The sequence below is a fragment of the Rhododendron vialii genome, chromosome 11a (assembly GCF_030253575.1).
Source record: "Rhododendron vialii isolate Sample 1 chromosome 11a, ASM3025357v1".
NCBI lineage: Eukaryota > Viridiplantae > Streptophyta > Magnoliopsida > Ericales > Ericaceae > Rhododendron > Rhododendron vialii.
Window position 1 is genome coordinate 9690278 of NC_080567.1, and position 19790 is coordinate 9710067.

Below are 19790 nucleotides of genomic sequence, written 5' to 3' on the forward strand. Positions count from 1 at the left end.
GTCTTTCCCTCTCTTCCAAGCCCCGACATCCGTCCCCCATATCCTGTGGCGATTCTATCGCTACCCTACCCAGAAGGATATACCCCTCCGAAGTTCGTGAAGTTCGACGGCAAGGAAGGCAGTGCCCAAAAACATGTAGTCCATTTTCATAGAGTCCATTGGGGCCCATGCAGCGGACTCCAACTTGCGCCTCCGTGAGTTCTTGAAGTCCCTTACTTCTCGCGCCTATACATGGTACGTAAACCTGGAGCCTTATTCGATTGCCACCTGGGAAGATGGTGAATAGCTTCTACGCCAAATTCTTCCAAGTTCGCAAGAAAGTAATAGTGATTAGCTTGAATAAGGAGACACAGACAAGTGGCGAAGATGTGGTGAATTACATTAAACGTTTTCAAGACCGTGCAATTGACTATACTGAATTGGCTAAGGAAGGCCAACTTGTGGAAATTTGTATTGGGGGGATGCTAGATGAGTTTAAGGTACTACTCATCAATCTGAAATTGGAGACCTTTTTCGCCCTGATGGAGTCCGCGTACAACCTCTGCCATGTGGTTAAGCCAGCTAGGAAAGATAGTTGGAAGAGCAAAGTTGAGAGTGCAACCGTCGCCGTCGCGGATGCACCTTGAACCTGAACTTGCGCCAGAGTGTATGTAGGACGAGCCCAAGCCACAGCAGGAGGCGTTGGAAGAGATCGATCTAAGTGATGGAGTGGGCCCCCGTAGGCCTGTATTCATAAGTAAGGTGCTGGACGGAGAATTCTGCGAAAAGCTAATTTCACTGCTGCGTGACAATTCTGATGTTTTTGTGTGGCATTATGAGAAGATGCCAGGCCTAGACCCAGCATTGGTAGCACACCATCTGGACGTCTTCCGGTCCCAACTTAAAGCCAGCCAAGCAATCCCAGCGGAAGTATCACCCTGATTTGGAGGGGCAAATCAAGGAATCGGTTGAAAAACTGGGAAGGCGGGCTTCATCCACTCGCTATAGTACCCTGAGTGGCCAAATCAGAATATGCGTCGATTTTCGCGACCTTAACAAGGCATGCCCAAAAGATGAATTCCCGCTACCACATATTGATACATTGGTGGACGCCACATCAGGACACCAGATGTTCTCTTTCATGGACGGGTTCAGCGGATACAATCAGATAAAGATGGCACCGGAGGATGCAGAGAAGACCGCATTCCGAACCCCGTTGGGTAATTTCTATTACATAGTGATGCCTTTGGGACTAAAAAATGCGGGAGCAACTTACCAGTGGGTCATGACAGCAATTTTCCATGACCTAATGCACAAAATCATTAAAGATTACGTGGATGATTTGGTAGTAAAGTCAAAGTAGCAGAGAGATCACCTCGCGGATCTAGCCACTGTGTTCAATAGGTGGAGAAAGTTCAATCTCAAAATGAACCCTCTCAAGTGCGCGTTTGGCGTGATAGCTGGAAAATTTCTGGGATTTCTTGTACATCGGCACTTGATTGACGTAGATGGAGCCAAGATCAAATCCATCACGGAGATGCCCCTTGTAGAGACCCAGAAAATCTTTAATTATTGAAGTGTTTAATAAATGGTTAATTGGAAAATTATGGTTTATTTGGTGACTAGTTGGATTAGGAATTGAAGTGAATGAATTGAGAACTTGAGGGAGTGTTGGTGTGATAAAAAGATATAGGAGTATATAAGGGATGGGTGTGTGTGTAGGAGATACAATTTCTCCCTTGTATCTCTCTCCACCGTCTCTCTCTCTCTCTCTCATCCGATTCTCTCTCTCTCTTGCTCTCTCTCATAAAACTTTACTCTATCACTCAAAAAAGCAAGAATCAACCTCCCTCCGGCCTTTCATTCACGTTCTTGAGCTCGAAAACCCTTGGGTCAAGCTTGAATCGAAGATTTGAAGTTCAAAGAGGCTAGGGCTTGCTCAAATCTCATAGATCCTGGTGTTCGTCGCGAGGTAGGGACTTCTTTATCTCTTTTATGTGTTTATATGTTGGTTTGGTGTAAGAATCGGGCTTTGATTGTCTCCATTCGTTCATTTCGAGAACTGTTGAAATCTGCAGAAAATCGCCCAAATCGCATAGGGATTGATCCCTAAACTTGGGGGATCGATCCCCCCTTTTCATTTCTGGTCCAGAAATCCTAGGGATTGATCCCTGGTGATGGGGGGGATCGATCCCTCCCCTCTCTGGAAATTCTGCTCATCTTTTGGGATTTAGCCCAACTTCAATCGGCCATAACTTCTTCGTCCAATGTCCGTTTCATGCAAATTTTATATCGATTCGAAGGTCTTGAAGTTAGCTTTCCATTGCCACCAAAATCACCTAAAGAATCTAAGTACACAGAAAGTTATGATTGTTTGAGTGGAGGTGCGTTAGTCTCCCAACATCCATCGGCTACTCCTATGATTATTGTTTTGTCATCATGACTTCCTATGATTAGTGGATGATATTCTTGACCCATTGGCCTTCCGTTAGTGAGGAATGAATAAGGAATTGCTTAGTTGAAATTTCATTTAAATACTTCCTATTGATTGTTGGCACTTGTGAACGTTTATGCATATTTGTGATATTGTTGGCATGTCGTGTCACACTTTATGAATGAATGTGGATTTTGGAAAGCTTTAACTTGTATGTTGAGTAAAGAAATAGTTGTTTGGGTCGGTGGCCGATTTAGGAAGTCTCGTAACGCAAGGGGTGGTAATACGAAGACTTAGATGGTCTCGTAACGCAAGGGGTGGTAATACGGTGACCTTAGATGTTGGTGTACACCATAACGCTAGGGGTGGTAATACGGTGACTCTTGTGGTATTATACGGCAACGCAAGGGGTGGAAATGCTGGTGGTGGAGGTATGGGATAGTGAGTTGTGTCAAAGTTGTTACTTGCTTGAGTATTGTGAACCTTATGGCATAATGTGATTATAACATATCTTAGAACTATCGTCTTGAATGTTTGGCACATCCTTGAGTCAATTGTATTTCGTCGTTGAGCTATATCCTCTTGTTTTCCTTCTCTTGCTCTTATCATCATATTTGCATATAAGATTGGTAAAGATTTTCCTACTGGGCTAGTGTAGCTCAACCTAATCTTTCTTTTCAGGTTCGAATGCCGAGTAATAGATTGCATGCTTTGTGTGCTTGACAGTGAAAGACTTTTGGAAGCTGACATCATTAGTTATTTCATCATCTTTGTAAAGATCTCATTTTGTTAAAAATGGTCTTGTAACTAATTACTTTTGAATTATCTTTTGATTAAAGTTTGTAATATTCTAAACATGTTCGTACTTGTATCTGAACTAATTTGGGCCGTGGTGCCAAAGTTGTAATTATGTAAACTTGGGAACTTGATTATAAATTAAATAGTGGGAAACTCTTTTGGGTAGCATATATGATATGCAAGACTCTGTTATTGAAATGTATTATTTAATTATGTTGAAAATCGAGAAGACGCTCAAACATTTTTTGGGAAAAGTTTCCTACCTGCGGCGCTTTATTCCCGCATTGGCGAAAATCACGGCACCCTTTGCGGACTTGTTGAAGGGTAACAAGCAAGAACATCAACAGGCTTTTGAAAGGATCAAAGCGCCCTTGACCTCTCCTCAGACTATGGTGGCTCCAGTTGCTGGAAAACCGTTGATCCTTTATCTGACCTCCACCCCGAGATCCATTGGGGCTCTGTTGGTGTAAGAAATAGATGGGACGGAATGCCTAGTCTATTACATTAGCAGGAAGGTCTAGGGAGCGGAAGAGAGGTACACGACCATCGAGCTGCATTGCCTAGCCCTCGTCTTTACTGCACAGAAGCTCAGGCACTACTTTCTATCATTCCCTATACAGATAGTAACCAAATGTGATCCGGTAAGGTATCTTTTGTCCTGCCCAGCCCTCACAGGACGGGTCGCGCGATGGTTGCTAGCATTGGCAGAATTCGAGATTTCTTATGTCACCCCAAAAGCTATTAAGTGTTAAGCGCTCGTGGACCTTCCAGCCCAATTTCCAAGTGGACAATGTGAACCACTCGAAGAATCATTGCTTGGAGATGGTTTCGAAGCTCTCACGGCTAGCACAGATAATACGCACTGGACGCTCAGCTTCAATGGGGCCGCAAGAAGTGGATCAGGTGGTGCGGGAATAGTGTTGTAGAGTGATGAAGGAGAAAAGTGTAATTTAGCCTATAAGCTAAGCTTCCCCTGTTCTAATAATGAGGCGGACTATGAAGCGTTGATTCTGGGTTTGCTAGCGGCAAAAGAAAGAGGAATCAAGCACTTAAGAATAGTAGGAGACTCAAAACTAGTGGTTTTATAGACAGAGGGAATCTACGCGCTGAAGGAGCCAGCACTGGCACCATATCAAATGACGGTCCAGAAGTTGATGAAATTCTTCAAGAATGTCAGCATTACGCATAACTCGAGGTTGGAGAATTGGTTTCCAGACGCCTTCGCAACACTTGGGGCAAGGATAGAGTTTAAAGAAAAAGCATACATCGAAATCGTAAAAATGTTTGAACCGTCTGTGATAGAAGATTTCTTTGAGCCAACCGAAGACTGGCGTGGAGCCATCAAGATACAGCTAACCACTGGCGTGGGACTCATGTCCACTGCAGAACTTTCTTGTTTCGTAATTTTGCGTGGAGAGTTGTACCACCGCACCCCTCAAGGATGGTTAGCATGGTGGGTCAGTCTGGAGGAAACAAGGGAGAGGCTAAACCAGATGCACGATGACAACTACGCAAAGAACGAAATTGCCCTATATAGAAAGATCCAGAGGCAGGGATACTATTGGCCCAACATGAAGAAGGATGCTAACTTGATTGCAAAGAACTGCACATGGTTCTCCCTTTACGCGGTCAGGCCGGAATGCTCGATGGTATGTGCTAATGATCAGGAGGAAGATTGGAGGCAGGTATACATCGATTACTTATGGGAAGGATCCTTGCCTATGGAGTGGACGGAGGCCGTGAGGATCGTCCACGGAGCACGACGCTTCTTTATTGAAAAGGGTTATTTATTCAAAAGGACCCTTGACGGGATGCCACAGAGATGCGTAGACAAAGAGGAAGCAGAGGAGGTACCAAGGAGGACGCACGGAACTGAACGTCAAGGGTGGAGAAAACTCTACGAACAGTTGGTTCATCTAGGGTATTTTTGGCCTACCATGGAAAATGACTCCAAGTGACATGTGCAAAGGTGCCAAGCCTGCCAGAAGTTTGGAAAGCTGGACCACGTTCCTTCCGTGGAGCTGCATTCGATCCGCGCCCCATACTTTTTTCATACATGGGCCATGGACTTGGTTGGACTAATCAGCACAGCCTCGCAAAAAAATAGGTCGATCTTGGCGGCCACGGAAGTCTACACTAAATGGGTTGAAGTAGCTCCATTGAAAAAGGACACCGGAGACGCGGTATCAACGTTCATTAAAGAGAACATTATTTGCAGATTTGGCATCCCTAAGATGATTCTATCGGATAACGGGACTCCGTTCATCAATCATCACGTGGGAAGCCTCCTCGATGAATACGCGGTTGACCACCGTACTTCCAGTACCTATTACCCACAGGGCAATGGGCAAGCAGAAGCGATGAACAAGACCCTCATACGGATCCTGAGCAAGCTACTGGATGAACGTGGTGGAACTTGGGCGGATCATTTGCCAATAGCCCTTTGGGCCTATCGAACTTCAAAGAGAAAGTCCACCAGCGCAAGCCCTTTCAGTTTGCTCTATGGAGCAGAAACTGTCCTACCCACGGAACTGAGCGTGCCTTCCGCGAGAATGATTCTCGCAATGGAAGGCTCCGCGAAGGGAAGAAGGGCAGACTTGGAGGTCTTGGAAGAAAGGAGAGTCGCTGCGGCCCTTGTCCAAGAGAAATACTGGGAGTCCATGGCACGTTATTATAACAAGGGTGTGGTTTCCCGGGTTTTCAAAGTTAGAGATTTGGTCTGGAAAGCGACCATGGTAGTTATGAGAGATCTGAAGACTCCGAAGTTCACGCCCAGATGGGAAGGCCCTTATGAAGTGATTAGTGCTTTCGAGAGAGGGTATTATCATCTGGTCCGTGTGGAAGATGGGTTCAGAACAAGAGTGGTCAATTCTAAGTACGTCAAGAAGTTTTACTTGTAGAAAGAGTGGTGGCAGTTTGTCCTTATGAGATGTTTTTTACTTATTTACTGTTGATATTGTTTTCAAGTTAATGAAAAGAGATTTATTCCGGTGTAAGACATTTCGAAATGATGTAGCACAAATCAGCGGGTTTGTTACCCAGAGGTGTTAATGAAATGTCAGTGTGCTTTGTCCTTTACCTTGTCTATTTGATTACGTATTACTTCAAGAAAGGGGTTGCACGGGGAGAACATCTTGGCCATTCCCCTCATTTATTTTGCAAATTATTGAGTCTTGCTAAGAATACGAACTTTCACAAGAATTGCTCAGCGGACATCCGCGAGAGTTAATGGTTATCAACAAGAGATAATGTTAAGTTAGAAGTGGTCAGAACATGATTCGCGAACCTAAGCTTGACGGTTATCAATTAGAGATAATGTTAAGCCAGAGGTGGCCAGAGCATGGCCCACAGATTTAGAATTAGCAATTATCAATTGAAGCAAACGAAAAGAAATTGGTACTAGCAGTTGAAAGCAAATATTTGCCGAAGGCCTTTTCTTATTAATGGAAAATGGAAAGATGATACATGTGGTACAATAAAAAGCAATAAACAGAAAACGAGGAAGGGCCTAAGACGCCAATTCCCCGAAGACAAGCTCGTTGGGTTTAGGGTCCGTTGGGTTTAGCGCCGCGACAACCAGCTCCTCGTCATCCTGTCTAGCTTGGGCAAGCCTGGCCTCCAGATCCATCAAGTGTTGCCTGGTAGACTCCACTTGGGTGGAAAGGCTTTGAATTTCATGCCACAGGGCTTCTCGCTCCCTCGCGGCCCTGAGAGTAGAACCCCTTGCACTCAACCAGCCCAAGTCAAAGCCCAGATCCGCCAGGTCCTGCGTCAACTCCTGCATAGCTACCTCCGTGGCAAGGGAAAACTCACCGAAGCACAGCTGTGCCCAAGGCATCAGCAGGTTGTGGAGGTTTCTCAGAAGCATCGATTCAAGCCGAAGAGACCGCGGATTGCGCCCGAGCGATGGCGTTGAGAAGTGGGTGATAAACTTCCTCAACTGTAGACCGCAAGAAAAAGGCGGATGGGCACTTCCACTTCATTATTCGCTGGCCCCTTCCCACGGTCTGCAGTAGGGCTTGGTTGGGGAGAAGTTTGCTCTCTAGACTCCACCTCGTCTCTATTTTGCTTCCCTATCTCTAAATCTGCAGCGTAGTCTCCAAGAGCAGCACTACCCTGGCCCCCCAAAATGTCATCAGTTTGTGTGAAAATCACGTCTTTAAATAAGAGATTCAGATCTGAATCAGTAATGGAGGTGGGCCCACAAAAGGTTCTTCATTTACCTCCAACTGTCGGTCTTTAGGGAGAGTTGAAGGCTGAGTCGGTGGAGGAGGCGTGCGTCTTGTTGATGGATGGGGAGAGAGAGTCTGAGAAGTGCACCACACAGGAGAGTGAGGGCTGGTTGCGTCCTCAGTCGCATCTCCGCCCGCGGTGGGTTTGGGGCCTCGTAGGATGGAGGCGTTGGAGCAACCCGGTGAACCGCCAGCAACCCGACCCAAGAAACTGTCGGTCGAGTGGATTCAGGTGCTAGCTGGAGAATGTTGTTGAGAACCTGAGGGAATGGAGTTTGACCCAGTCCCATGCAGGCCCACAGAGGGACCTCTCGTGGTGAGGCGGGGAAGTTCTTCGACGTCGTCCTCTTCCTCTTCTCGTAGGTGTTGCACAGCCGCTGCTGCGACCGGCTCCTTACCAATATTGTCTTGGCCAACAGATTCGCGGGAATCTGCTGGGGGAGGAGGCTCGCGTACCTTAGAAGTTGTTGGATGAGAAGGAGAGGGGTCTCGGTTAGTGGAATAACTGATGAAATGTTCAGATTCCTCGGAAGAAGAAGAAGACTAGGAAGAAACCGTGTTGGGGTCCCCTCCGAGATCCACAATCAAAGGTTCATCGGGCCTGAACATACCTCCTATCACCGCGGAAGACTCCGGCTCAGGCAATGGATAAGGGATTGGTTCCGCGCGGGGTTGGACAAGCTCCACACCCCTCGTCTCTTTTGAGGAATCAGGAATGTCCACGATCGAGACATCCTCGGTAGGAAGGTCACCCGCGGGGTGGGAAGACTAGGCTCGCTTGGATTCCAGAAGGATACTGATGGGTATATTGTCTCCGCCATCATCATCATCATCATCAGCATCACCTCCTCTCCCCTCCTCCTCGGAGTCCTCCTGTATCACGGCTATTCACAAAAAAGCCAATAAAATTTCAAGTGTTAGAAATTTGAAAGAAGCAACAAGGACGACAAAACATAATGAAAAAGGGACATACCCTTGAGACGACGACGCTTGGCGAGAGAGGCCGAGGCAGTCTCTTCTGTCTCCTTCTCCGCGGTGTCCTCCATCTCCCCGACTCCCGCAACATTTCCTATTTCCTCCGCCGCGGCAGTCGTCAGTGGCTCGAACACCACAAAGGTGCTGGCGTCCAAGTCCCGCTGCTGGAAGAGAATTGGAATTATGAAAAGAAATGTTAGAATAACGAAGAAGAAACAAAATCGATTGAATATGTGAAAGAAAAGGTGGAAACGTATACTGTGCGAAGAAGCTTTTGACATTGACCCCCTCCCACTGGGGGTGTTTGCGAAGAAGATGGTTGTGACGGCTCCGTTGGGACCGGAGGCTGAGTCCTCCCCGGGGTACCCCGCGTCAGGGCACGTCGAGTAGCTGCTGAGGCCGAGGGAGGAGGCATCGGTGGGAAACCCCTGTTTAGGGGCTGTGCGTCGGTCACGGCCCACCTGCTATGGGGTCCGCACCAATTAGCCCCATGAGCTTCTGCGACAGCTCGCAGAGAGGTGTTCCGCTGCCTGATCTCGGACTCTTTTGGAATGTTTGCGTTTCCACGCACAAAAGTCCAGGAGTCCAGGTTCTGCCACCAAAATTGGCGGAATTCCACGGTATACCGCCCAACATTGTCCTTGGTGGGGATGGTTAAATGCTTGTGCTACTCTAGGACAACAGTGATGTGCACCTGCCCGAATTGGAGCTGGGAGTCAATGAAGGAAGGCATCAGCGGAATAGTCCCCGGAACCCCTTGATCAAATCCTAACTGCCTGGCGAAGTGGTTCGGGTGGTAGCGGGTCACACTGGTAGCCTCGTTGCAGAGGCACGGAAGCCATCCCGGGATTGTAATAAAGGTGGCATTGATAACCGCCCACGCAATGGAGTCCTCACCACTCACAGTTGAGACAGAGGTGCAGACTGGAATGAGGCATTGGCCTATGCCAACCACCCTGAGAGAAGCAGGGCTATAGGGGCGCGGGGAGAAGTTTGTTTCAACATCGCAAGCCTCGTACCAAGAGGCGTCGCTGCTAGTCCCATACCACCGTTCCACGCGGGACCGGTTGGCCGACGCTAGGAAGGCTCGTGGAACCGGGGCAATGGTAGAAAAGTGCTCATAGACATACGTCAGCAAGAAGCTGGTGTGGGCCATGGAGAGATGGTCACACCTCCCAATAGACCATGCGAGGTCGTAGTAAACCAGGTTTAGCTGACGGTGGAGTGACCCCAGGAACAAGGGAGCCAGAGCCAGTGCAATAGACACCCTGCGAGCCAAGAGGACAGCAAGCGAAAAGACCGTTGGAGAAGGGCTGTTCGATGGCTAGTCGGGGAGAACAAAGTAGGAGAGGAAAAAAGCAAAGAAACCCGCCATGTAGAGAAGTTGTTGGTAGTGGGGACCCTCAATGAAGTCCCGCGCTTCTCCAGGAATCACTGACTTTGCGGGCTGGAAGTCCTTGAAGAAAAAACGGATCTAGCTTGGCCAATAGGTCTTCTTAGCATTTGCCGTGGAGTCCTTGCGAGTACCCTAGGCGGTAAATTGAGGATCGAATTGGGCTAATTTACCCAGCGTCCTCAATTCCGTGACGTTTTGCTGGTCGATGGAGGAAAGGTTGTTCGAATTGAAGGGGTTAACCCCGTAGAGAGAGAGGCGAGTGAGGATCACCACGTCCTCCAAATAAAGACCGCTCTCCCCCCCAAGCCCAAATAAAGGAGTGAGTATCGACACTCCACTGCGAAAATGTGTGCTCCAAATTCTAGAGCGACACCCCGTGCCGCAGAATATTCAGACTCTGCGATAGCTTCACGGCGTCAAGGGTAGCAGTGCCAAGGACGAGCTACTTCCGACCGGGATCACTGAGGACTTCATCAACCCATTTTGGCCAGTCAGTGGGTGGAGAAGACTGGGCCCTGAAGCGCCACTCTGAGTGAGGAAAATCCCCACGTTCTACGCGAAGGCGGAGGATGGATGACAGGTTGACAAGTTCCGCTTGCCCTAGTTTGACGGGACTTGTGAAGAATATTGGATTGGCTAGGGGTGCCCCCATGGTAGAATAGGACTCTGCAAGGGCCCAGAATGGGTCCCCAATGGTCTGGAGATAGGGGGCCCTCCGCCATTGCTCCGCACCTAGGACGGGATCTTCGATGACAAGATTACGCACTGCCATGGATGCTTGGTATGGAGAGAGAAGAAGCTTTTGCAGAGCAAAAGAAAAGGAGAAACGAGCTGTTGATTGCAGAGAAAGATTGAGAGCGAGAGAGCTTTTGATTGAGGGTTGAATGGTAGGTGAGAATGAATGAAAGATGGAGACCTTATATAGTAGACCCATTAATGAGCATTAATGGCAACTGTATGCCAAGAGTCATCTCAGTACACGAAGAGGTGCCACCAAAGGGCAAGAACTCGTTGTTTCGCGAAACGACTGATGATTATCCGCCGAAATTTGCAGAGAATAAAATACGCACGCGGATGACATAAACCCACCGTACGCACGCGGGGGGCATATGTAGGTGTAGTCAAAATTATTAATCCTTGACCAAAGGAGACTATTTGACTTACCAATTAGCAGCAGACATGTGGCAATATGGTCCACGCGGAAGAAGAAGCCTCGGTCAAACCTTAACCTAAGGAGGAATAGTTGGCCTATCAATCGAAGGGATACACGCGTGCAAAGCTTGAAGGATGCACCCGCGGGAAATGTAGGTGTAGCCCCCACGGAAGTCCACCTACTCCGAGGGAAGAGGAAAGTGGGTCCTAAAACAGTTTTAGCAGCGGAGGGCTACGGGTGAAGGCCCGCGAGTCGCCAATGTTTAACAATTAAAGAGTCCCTAAAGTTTCATCCAGGCCGCAAGGCACGGTCCGGGAGGAGCTTTGCGATGGGAACACGATCGCCGCAGGTCGCGACCTTGCTCCAACGGGAAAAGGGGAGTTTCTTGTGGCTTGGTGGCTTGGGACGCAAGTTGCGTCATGGGGAATCGACCTCTCCTGCGGAAAAGAGTCCGCAGGAGGACAAGTTTCCCCAAGACCCAGAGATACAAGAGGGACACGTGTTGGGGTTTGATAGGAATGCCGTCCTGGGCTTGACCTAGGCCCAGGTGCAATATAAATACCCTTGACATTCCCCCTGATTTGCTAGAGCTGACTTTTTTTGGAGAGAGAGTGTGTGAGCACTGAATTTGAGGAAGGAGAACATTCTTCCCCAGAGAAAACGTGACGTCACTCATTTAGTCCGGAAAAAGCCAAACGTTAGCCCCGCGGAAAGGAACAAGGGACACGCTGCCTTTGTCTCTTCTGTACCTCTTGCTCTTTCCTTCACCCCACAAAGTTACTTCCCTCTTTTTCCTTACTAATCATCAACCAATCGCACCTTTCCATCTCACGCGAGATCTATACGTAAGCGTACCTCCGCGGAACCCCCAACCTACAGACTTAAATTGCTATTTTAGGGGCTTCATCACCACTTGTGAGAGAAAATGTAAGAAATAATGTAAATATGTAAGGGATTATGCCGCATTACACTTTCTATTTGACCAATGCAAGGAAGGTAGGACTGTGCTGCATTACCCTATGCATTCACTTTTACTCTCATTCATCAAGTAGATTGAATTTTCTGATAAAATTATTTTGACGAATTAATCTTAATTATTTGTCTTATAGAAGCAATATTTTCGAGACATGATGAATGAGCATCTACTATGTTATTTTATTGATATCTATGTTGTTTTGGTTCTTAGGGTGAATATTATATGCTTTTCGGAAATTTAAAATACAGTTATATTATCTGGTTTTAAATTTGTAAGATGATGGGAAGCTTGAAACCTGAGTGGGTTTTTTCACTTCGCCTACTTTGTGATGATGTCCTTTTCCATGGTCCTGTGCTTTTTCCATGGTCAAATTGGGGGAGCCATCAATTTCCTTTTTGGTGGGGACGGGTTGCCTATTTGAGCTGCATTCTTTTTTAACAAAGGAGGAGTTTAAATATTTGCGGAGTCAGGAATCCAAAACAAATGGATCGAAAAGTCACAAAAAGGTAATTTCAAGTTCAAAAATTATATATTTACGCAAATAATTTTTCTAGCAATATAGATCTTGTTTGATAGATCTCATTACGATCTTTTAAACGGTGCAAAAAAAAAAAAATTTTCATTTATATTATTTTTTAGTTTGAAAATGTGAAATAAGCTACTTAGTATTTCTTAAGAAGGTTTGGGCCTGAAATTTTCAAGATTAAATTCTCTTTCTTCAGACTAAGAAAGTGTTTGAATTGGAAGTTTGGTATGATACATGAAAATGTATCCATGAATTTGTGCTTTTGGATATTACGTGAGACAATTGGTCACCTCATTTCCCTTCAATATCTGTTACTCCATAATTGAGTTCCAATTGAGTCGGTGTTTGTGTAATTCGGGCTTAAACAAGTCAAAGAAGTGTTAGGACCGTGAGGGACACCATGCACACAAACAACGCAGTGATTTCAGAGAAAAACTCCCTTTGATTATATATTCACACAATATACAATAAAGATGAAAAAACTCTCCGGAAACCACACGTCGGTTCCTCTCCGGGAGGCCACAGACCGGCCCCCCATGCTCGCCTCACCCTCTCCCTCACATTATGTCACACATAAATCTCAAATACGCCTCGGTATTTATAGAGTATCAAGCCTTGACCTCCAAGGCTTCCTACTGCCTTATAATTCCTTTTCCTACTCGGACTAGGAAATACACCAAGAAGGAAACTCTTCCATAGTAATACCGCCAAGTATGGAACTCCTCCAACTTGCCATAGGATTTGATTCTCTAACCAAAACCGAATATAATATAACTACACGCGAATAATTATCAAGCACCCCCTCGATAAATTATCACACGTGGGTGAAGCCCAACAATCACCCCCTCACCCATGTGGGATGATTTTGCACCCCCTCACCTAGGTGCACTAGAGTGCTCGCATCCTTACCAGGATGTAATCCGTGACTTCATCTCTCCTTCTCATGCGGCCGCATACTATAGAAAGAATCCAATCACAAAATCCACAAAGGAAGAGATCCCAGCGATGCATCTTCTGGTCTCCATCTCAATCCCTCTGTTCGGAGCTTCCGTGAACATCTCTCAACAACCAGTTGCCCGCTGTCTGCAGACTATTCCATACACAATTTGATTCGGTAACCGACACTCCTGTACATCTCAGGTCATGACTCCTCGTACTCCAATGCCCTTCCTGTGTGTCTCCGCAACTGTTGCTTCACACGTTCACTGTCACAAAAACTCATACTGCTTGTCTAGTACCAAACATCAGCTCCATCTGTTTGTACTCTCCACAAGCATGTATCGGTTGCCCATCATCATCCTCGTGCAGCCCAAATCACAACTGCAACTCCTGACGATAGGTCTTCAAACCCGATTGAACCAGACTGCCTCTGATCACTGTTAATCATCTCCGCAAACCTTCGCTCTAGTAAGTGCCTGTGTCACTACCAACCCGAGTGTATCCTTGCTCACTAGTTTCGCGCATGTTTGCACTGATCAACCTCCGATCCCTGCAAGTCTGCTCCGTCAATCGTCTTTTCCGCCACTTCCAATCGCCTATGCAACCTCCTCGGGTGACAAAAACGAGGTTGGTGAGCACCTTTTTTTTCAGAAATCGAACCCGTGGTTTTTCTGATGACCCTCTTCTTCAACCCTGCTCTGATACCAATTGTTAGGACCGTGAGGGACACCATGCACACAAACAACGCAGTGATTTCAGAGAAAAACTCCCTTTGATTATATATTCACACAATATACAATAAAGATGAAAAAACTCTCCGGAAACCACACGTCGGTTCCTCTCCGGGAGGCCACAGACCGGCCCCCCATGCTCGCCTCACCCTCTCCCTCACATTATGTCACACATAAATCTCAAATACGCCTCGGTATTTATAGAGTATCAAGCCTTGACCTCCAAGGCTTCCTACTGCCTTATAATTCCTTTTCCTACTCGGACTAGGAAATACACCAAGAAGGAAACTCTTCCATAGTAATACCGCCAAGTATGGAACTCCTCCAACTTGCCATAGGATTTGATTCTCTAACCAAAACCGAATATAATATAACTACACGCGAATAATTATCAAGCACCCCCTCGATAAATTATCACACGTGGGTGAAGCCCAACAAGAAGCCCATTTTTTCGAGACAGAGGAGGGCTTTAGTGCAGAAAATTGGAGTATTTAAATCTTCTGATTCAGAAACTGGAAAGAACCATTCCAAAGATTTCCTAGAAGGAATTTATCAGTTTCTGAAGCATAATGGAGTCGGCTCGAGAACTCCAACTCCAAACTAGAGGTTTGTCACTAAAACTCCATGCTTTTTATGGGTCGGTTAATTTCAGGGGAGGTAGAATTTTGGTTTGAGGGGGCTGAACAAGGAGATAAGTCTTAATTCGAAACAAATTAGTCTTTTATGTCATAGGAGTGTATCTTTTTTGGCATCATATAACACACTATATATCAAGATGATTTTAGCCCAAGTATGTGATTTTTTTTGAAGTAACTAAATTGTAGTACTTATTAATTACTTTATGGCGATTTAAAAGCACTAAAATTTTAATTGATCATACTATAGTTATTTAGATGGTAAAAGAGTATAAAAAAAATACTCAAGTACATTATACTAGTAGAAATCACATAAACTGGATCGGATCGGGTCCTGCTGGCCCGACTGTAGTTTCACCTATAGGTATTCACAAGAGCTTAGAAGTTTCTGTTTTCATAAATGGGAAGTGCTACAATACACACCCTTTATTTGAGTGTGTATCATATGCACCCTCTTTAAAATACACCAAAATGTTATGAATCCCAAAATGTTACGAATCTATTGCTAAAAAGTTACGAATCATATTGTTGAAAAGTTACGAATTTTTAGTATAAAAGTTACGATACGAAATAAAATGTTATGAATGACTATGAGGTGGCATAATATGAACCACACAATAGGTGCATATGGTACACATCTTGAAGGGGTGTGTTTTGAAGACTTTCCCTTCATAAATACCCATATGCGGGACTATGAATTAAGTTGAGAAAACGATGCGAAACCGTTTTTCTGAATTAAGCTTTGCTTTGCATTTCTGATTTTGTGTTTATTATGTTTCAGGAGTTGGGGAAGACAGAGAGCCAAACCCACATCCGGATTCCTCTGCCAACAATCAGTTGCCAGGTCCAGTATCCAAACACTACCGGTGGTGGATTTGGGTTTCTCTCTTCACCCTCTTTTCTCTTTCCGGCCAATCGGCAGCCACCCTTCTAGGAAGACTATACTATGACCAAGGTGGAAATAGCAAATGGATGGCAACATTTGTTCAATCAGCCGGCTTCCCTATCCTAATCCCACTCCTATTTTTCTTCTCACCTCAACCACCATCCAATTCCACAACCACTTCCCCAATTAAACCGCCACCAATCTTCACTCTCCTCCTCCTCTACCTCTTCTTCGGCTTGCTATTGACCGGTGACAACCTCATGTACTCCTATGGTCTCCTCTACCTCCCTGTCTCCACCTATTCCCTCTTATGCGCCACCCAACTAGCCTTCAACGCGCTTTTTTCTTCCTTCCTCAATTCCCAAAAGTTCACCGCTTTAATTCTCAACTCTATAGTCCTCCTCACCATCTCAGCATCCCTTCTAGCAGTCCACTCGGATTTGGACAGTGATACGAATATTGCAAAAGGGAAGTACATAATAGGATTTTTATGCACTTTGGGCGCGTCTGCCACTTATTCCTTGTACCTTTCCCTAGTTCAACTCTCTTTTGAGAAAATAATTAGGAGGGAGACATTTAGAACAGTGTTGGACATGCAAATATACCCATCACTTGTTCCAACATGTGGTTGTGTGGTAGGGCTTTTCGCTAGCAGAGAGTGGAAGGGATTGAGTGGGGAGATGGAGGAGTACCAAAAGGGGAAAGTTTCCTATTTGATGACTTTGATTTGGACCGCGATAACTTGGCAAATTTCGTCGATAGGGTTGCTTCGTTTAATTTTCGAGGTGTCTTCTCTGTTTTCCAATGTGGTTAGTACTTTGGCTTTGCCTGTTGTTCCGATTCTGGCCGTTTTATGTTTCCATGACAAGTTGGATGGTGTGAAGGTGATTGCCATGGTATTGGCTATATGGGGATTTCTTTCTTACATCTACCAACATTATCTTGATGACTCTAAATCTAAGCCAGCTGCAACAAGTGGAAATGCGACTTCTGGTTCTGATATAGAGCTTTGTTGATTGAAAATTTCTTAGTAGGAAAACAACACAGAGAAGATTTTAGCCTGTGTTAGTACTTAGTACTAAGAAGAGAAATTATTTTGGCACAAGGATGGAACATAATCTATGATATCGTTACGTTAAACCCTGTTAGGTGATAGCAGAACTTCAAAATTAATGCGAGAAAGCATTTTTTTACAGTATTTTATTTTGTAGAAAACAATGAGACATGTATGATGTGAAGTTTGTGATTGCTTCAAATAAATCATTTAACATCAGATTTGATGAGAAATATGCCTTTTTCGTTCCCGTTATTTCGTGGATTTGACACTTCATTATTTCCAAATTTTGGTTCATTACATTACTTTTAATTTTTTTTTCCCTCCTAAAGTAGACTTTTAAGATAGGACATGAAAAATGTTATCCAATTTACAGTTCAAGACAGAAAAGGAACCGTGGTTTCGAAGTTGTGCATTTGGAAATTCAAATCACTAAATATTTAACTTTTCCTGGCAGACCATTTCTTTTTATTGATGCTGTGTTTGAATGAGTTTCTGAGAAATTTTTTATGAGAGTAATGATTGAAAATATGTGTAATGAGTGGAGAGAGATGAATCTCTCATGATATTGTACTTCCATGAAAATTACCAAGGGCAATGTATAATTTCTGTAATGCCCCAATTTTTGGAAACATTAATTTAATAAATTTTCAACATTTATTAAAGGGAAAAAAATTGAAATGGTCCCTGTAGTTAAGTGTTTGTGTCAACTTAGTCCCTGTAGTTGTAATTTGCTCGATTTACACTCTGTACTTTTCATTTTGTTTCAATTTGGTCGAATTACTAACCGCCGTTAGTTCACCGTTAGTCCTTTTAACAACAAAATCAAATGGCTCCCTTTTTTAGGGTTAAAACAGTAATTCTTTCATTCCCCTCTTGCCCTAATATTAGGGATGTGCACGGTTCGGGCGGGTCAGGTTTGCTCCCGAACTCGACCAAACATGTCGGGTAACAAATGTTTTAGGCCCGCAAACCGAATCGAAAAGGGGTAAGAACTGTCCGCGAGCCCGATTCTTTACGTAAAAATTGAATTAATCTTTATGAATTGGTCGGGTCGGGTAAGAAACACACCAACCTGGACCCCGAACCAAAATCTGATTTTTAACAGAAAATAAACCTGTACTCTTCCGAACCACATGTTCGACCCCGCCTGAGACCCTTCGAGTCGGGTCGGGTTGGGTCCGCGGGTGAACGGATTTTTTGCATAGGCCTACCTAATATACCTCTGAACCAAAACACAACTCATTCTTCCATTCTCCATTAATAAGGAGGCACTTAAGAAGAGATTTGGTTATAGTTTTCTGCAAAAAGTTGCCCTTCAATTCAGCATTTTTATGAACAGCCATGAGGTAACATAACCACTGGTATTGTCTACCTGTTCAACTTGTGAACAAATACTGAGATGTCTTATTTTTTTGCATAGTACTAAAAATGCATATAGAACCATGTCCAAAAGTCACAACATGATAAAGAATCATATCCAAAAGTCAAAATATTACATGAACTCATGGGTTGTTCAGCTAAATAAGTCAAGTGGCTTATTTTTTGTTCTTATTCAATTTTTTTCGCATTTATTAATTTTTTGTCAATTTTCGGAGATTATTGCTTCGTTATGACGAGAGGAACCTAAAAAGTAAAAAATTACCATCGAAATTCATTTTTTTTAATAAAGACGAAAAAATTGGCTTATTGGCTTATTTTTGTCTTGTTTTAAAAGAATTAACGGCGGACTAACGACAGTTAGCAATTGGACCAAATTGGAACAAAATGGAAAGTACAGAGTGTAAATCGAGTCAATTACAACTACAGGGACCAAGTTGACACAAACACTTAACTACAGGGACCATTTCGGTTTTTTTCCCTTTATTAAATATAAAGTCATTACAAACTAAATTTTCCTTAAATTCAAATTTACATTTAATAAACATGATAGGAAGGGTACTAAGGTAATCTACTTTTCTTCCTCCTCGGCAAGTCTCTGATCAGCACCGTACTTTTTCGATGGATAGTACTACAGCTGTACGTTTCTAAACTCTGGCATAAGATGCCATGGCCACAAAAAAGTAGCAAATTGGGCCATCTTGGGTTTTTGATATTTGATACGCCATTTGGGCCATTCTCTGCACAAATTGGGCCATCTTGGCTCTTTGATATTTTGGCTGATAGATATGGGAAGTCTTCTATAGCCCTTCAAGCATGGAGCAATATTCTTACAGGTAGGGAGATTTTCATATCTTCATCTAATACTTCTAAATCCTTGGCTCATGCGGAAGTGTATTGCCCTGCTCAATTGCTAGACAGCTTGGTTTCGTTTAGGGCATCTCTATCCCTTATTGTGGTTCTGCCAATATTTCGATGTCTGAACGTTCTAGCATTTCCGTTGAGCATTTCAAAACACGGTTTGCTCAGTCAAAACAACTGTTAAGGCGAACTATTGTTCAGGATTTTAGAGAGCCAGAAGTGGATACTACTTCTGAATTTGACTATTGGTGGCACACGAATTGTTCCTTTATCTTTGTGTGTGGGCTTCGGTCGTGGATTCGGTAATTTAACCGGATCATCAGTAACCGAGGCCTCATATCGGCACGGTCTATAGGATCATACAGGTGGGCCAGTGTATATCATTCCATTCACTCGCTCGGTGCCAAGCCTCCTGTTTACACTTCGGTTAAATACCGAAGTGTGCATTCTGTTATGATATCTGGAAAGGATGTAGCATAGCAAGAGGGGACCAAGTGCGATACGTGGCGCAAAGGTTCATCGAGGCCAGGTCTGGCCATGTGCTCCGTAACTGCTTTATCCGGTGTGTCATCTGTGATGTCACCCGAGGAGGTTACCCGAGCGTATCCTTTACGCGCTAGCTTGGAGCCCAAGTAAACCTAGGTTTATAAATATAAAGGGAGACTCATTTTTGAGAGGTATGCCATCTTTCCCTAACCCTAGACCTAAAACATCTCTCCTTACATCTAACTTGATCGTCGGAAGGTCACTAGGCTATTCCAGCCTTAGTGACTTGTTGCAGGTTCAGAGGCGGAGGAACAGAGCAGCGGAAGATGAATACTAACTCAGGTCAAGG

At 44.7% G+C, this 19790-nt stretch overlaps 1 protein-coding gene across 1 annotated transcript; it reads left to right on the forward strand.

Moving 5' to 3' along the window:
- The first annotated feature begins 14612 nt into the window (after nt 1–14612).
- LOC131306850 (probable purine permease 11) lies at nt 14613–16676 on the forward strand. Its single transcript, XM_058333277.1, has 2 exons — nt 14613–14745; nt 15556–16676. Exons 1-2 carry the CDS (start codon nt 14709–14711, stop codon nt 16674–16676), a joined length of 1158 nt encoding a protein of 385 aa, XP_058189260.1. The 5' UTR covers nt 14613–14708.
- The last annotated feature ends 3114 nt before the right edge of the window (nt 16677–19790 follow it).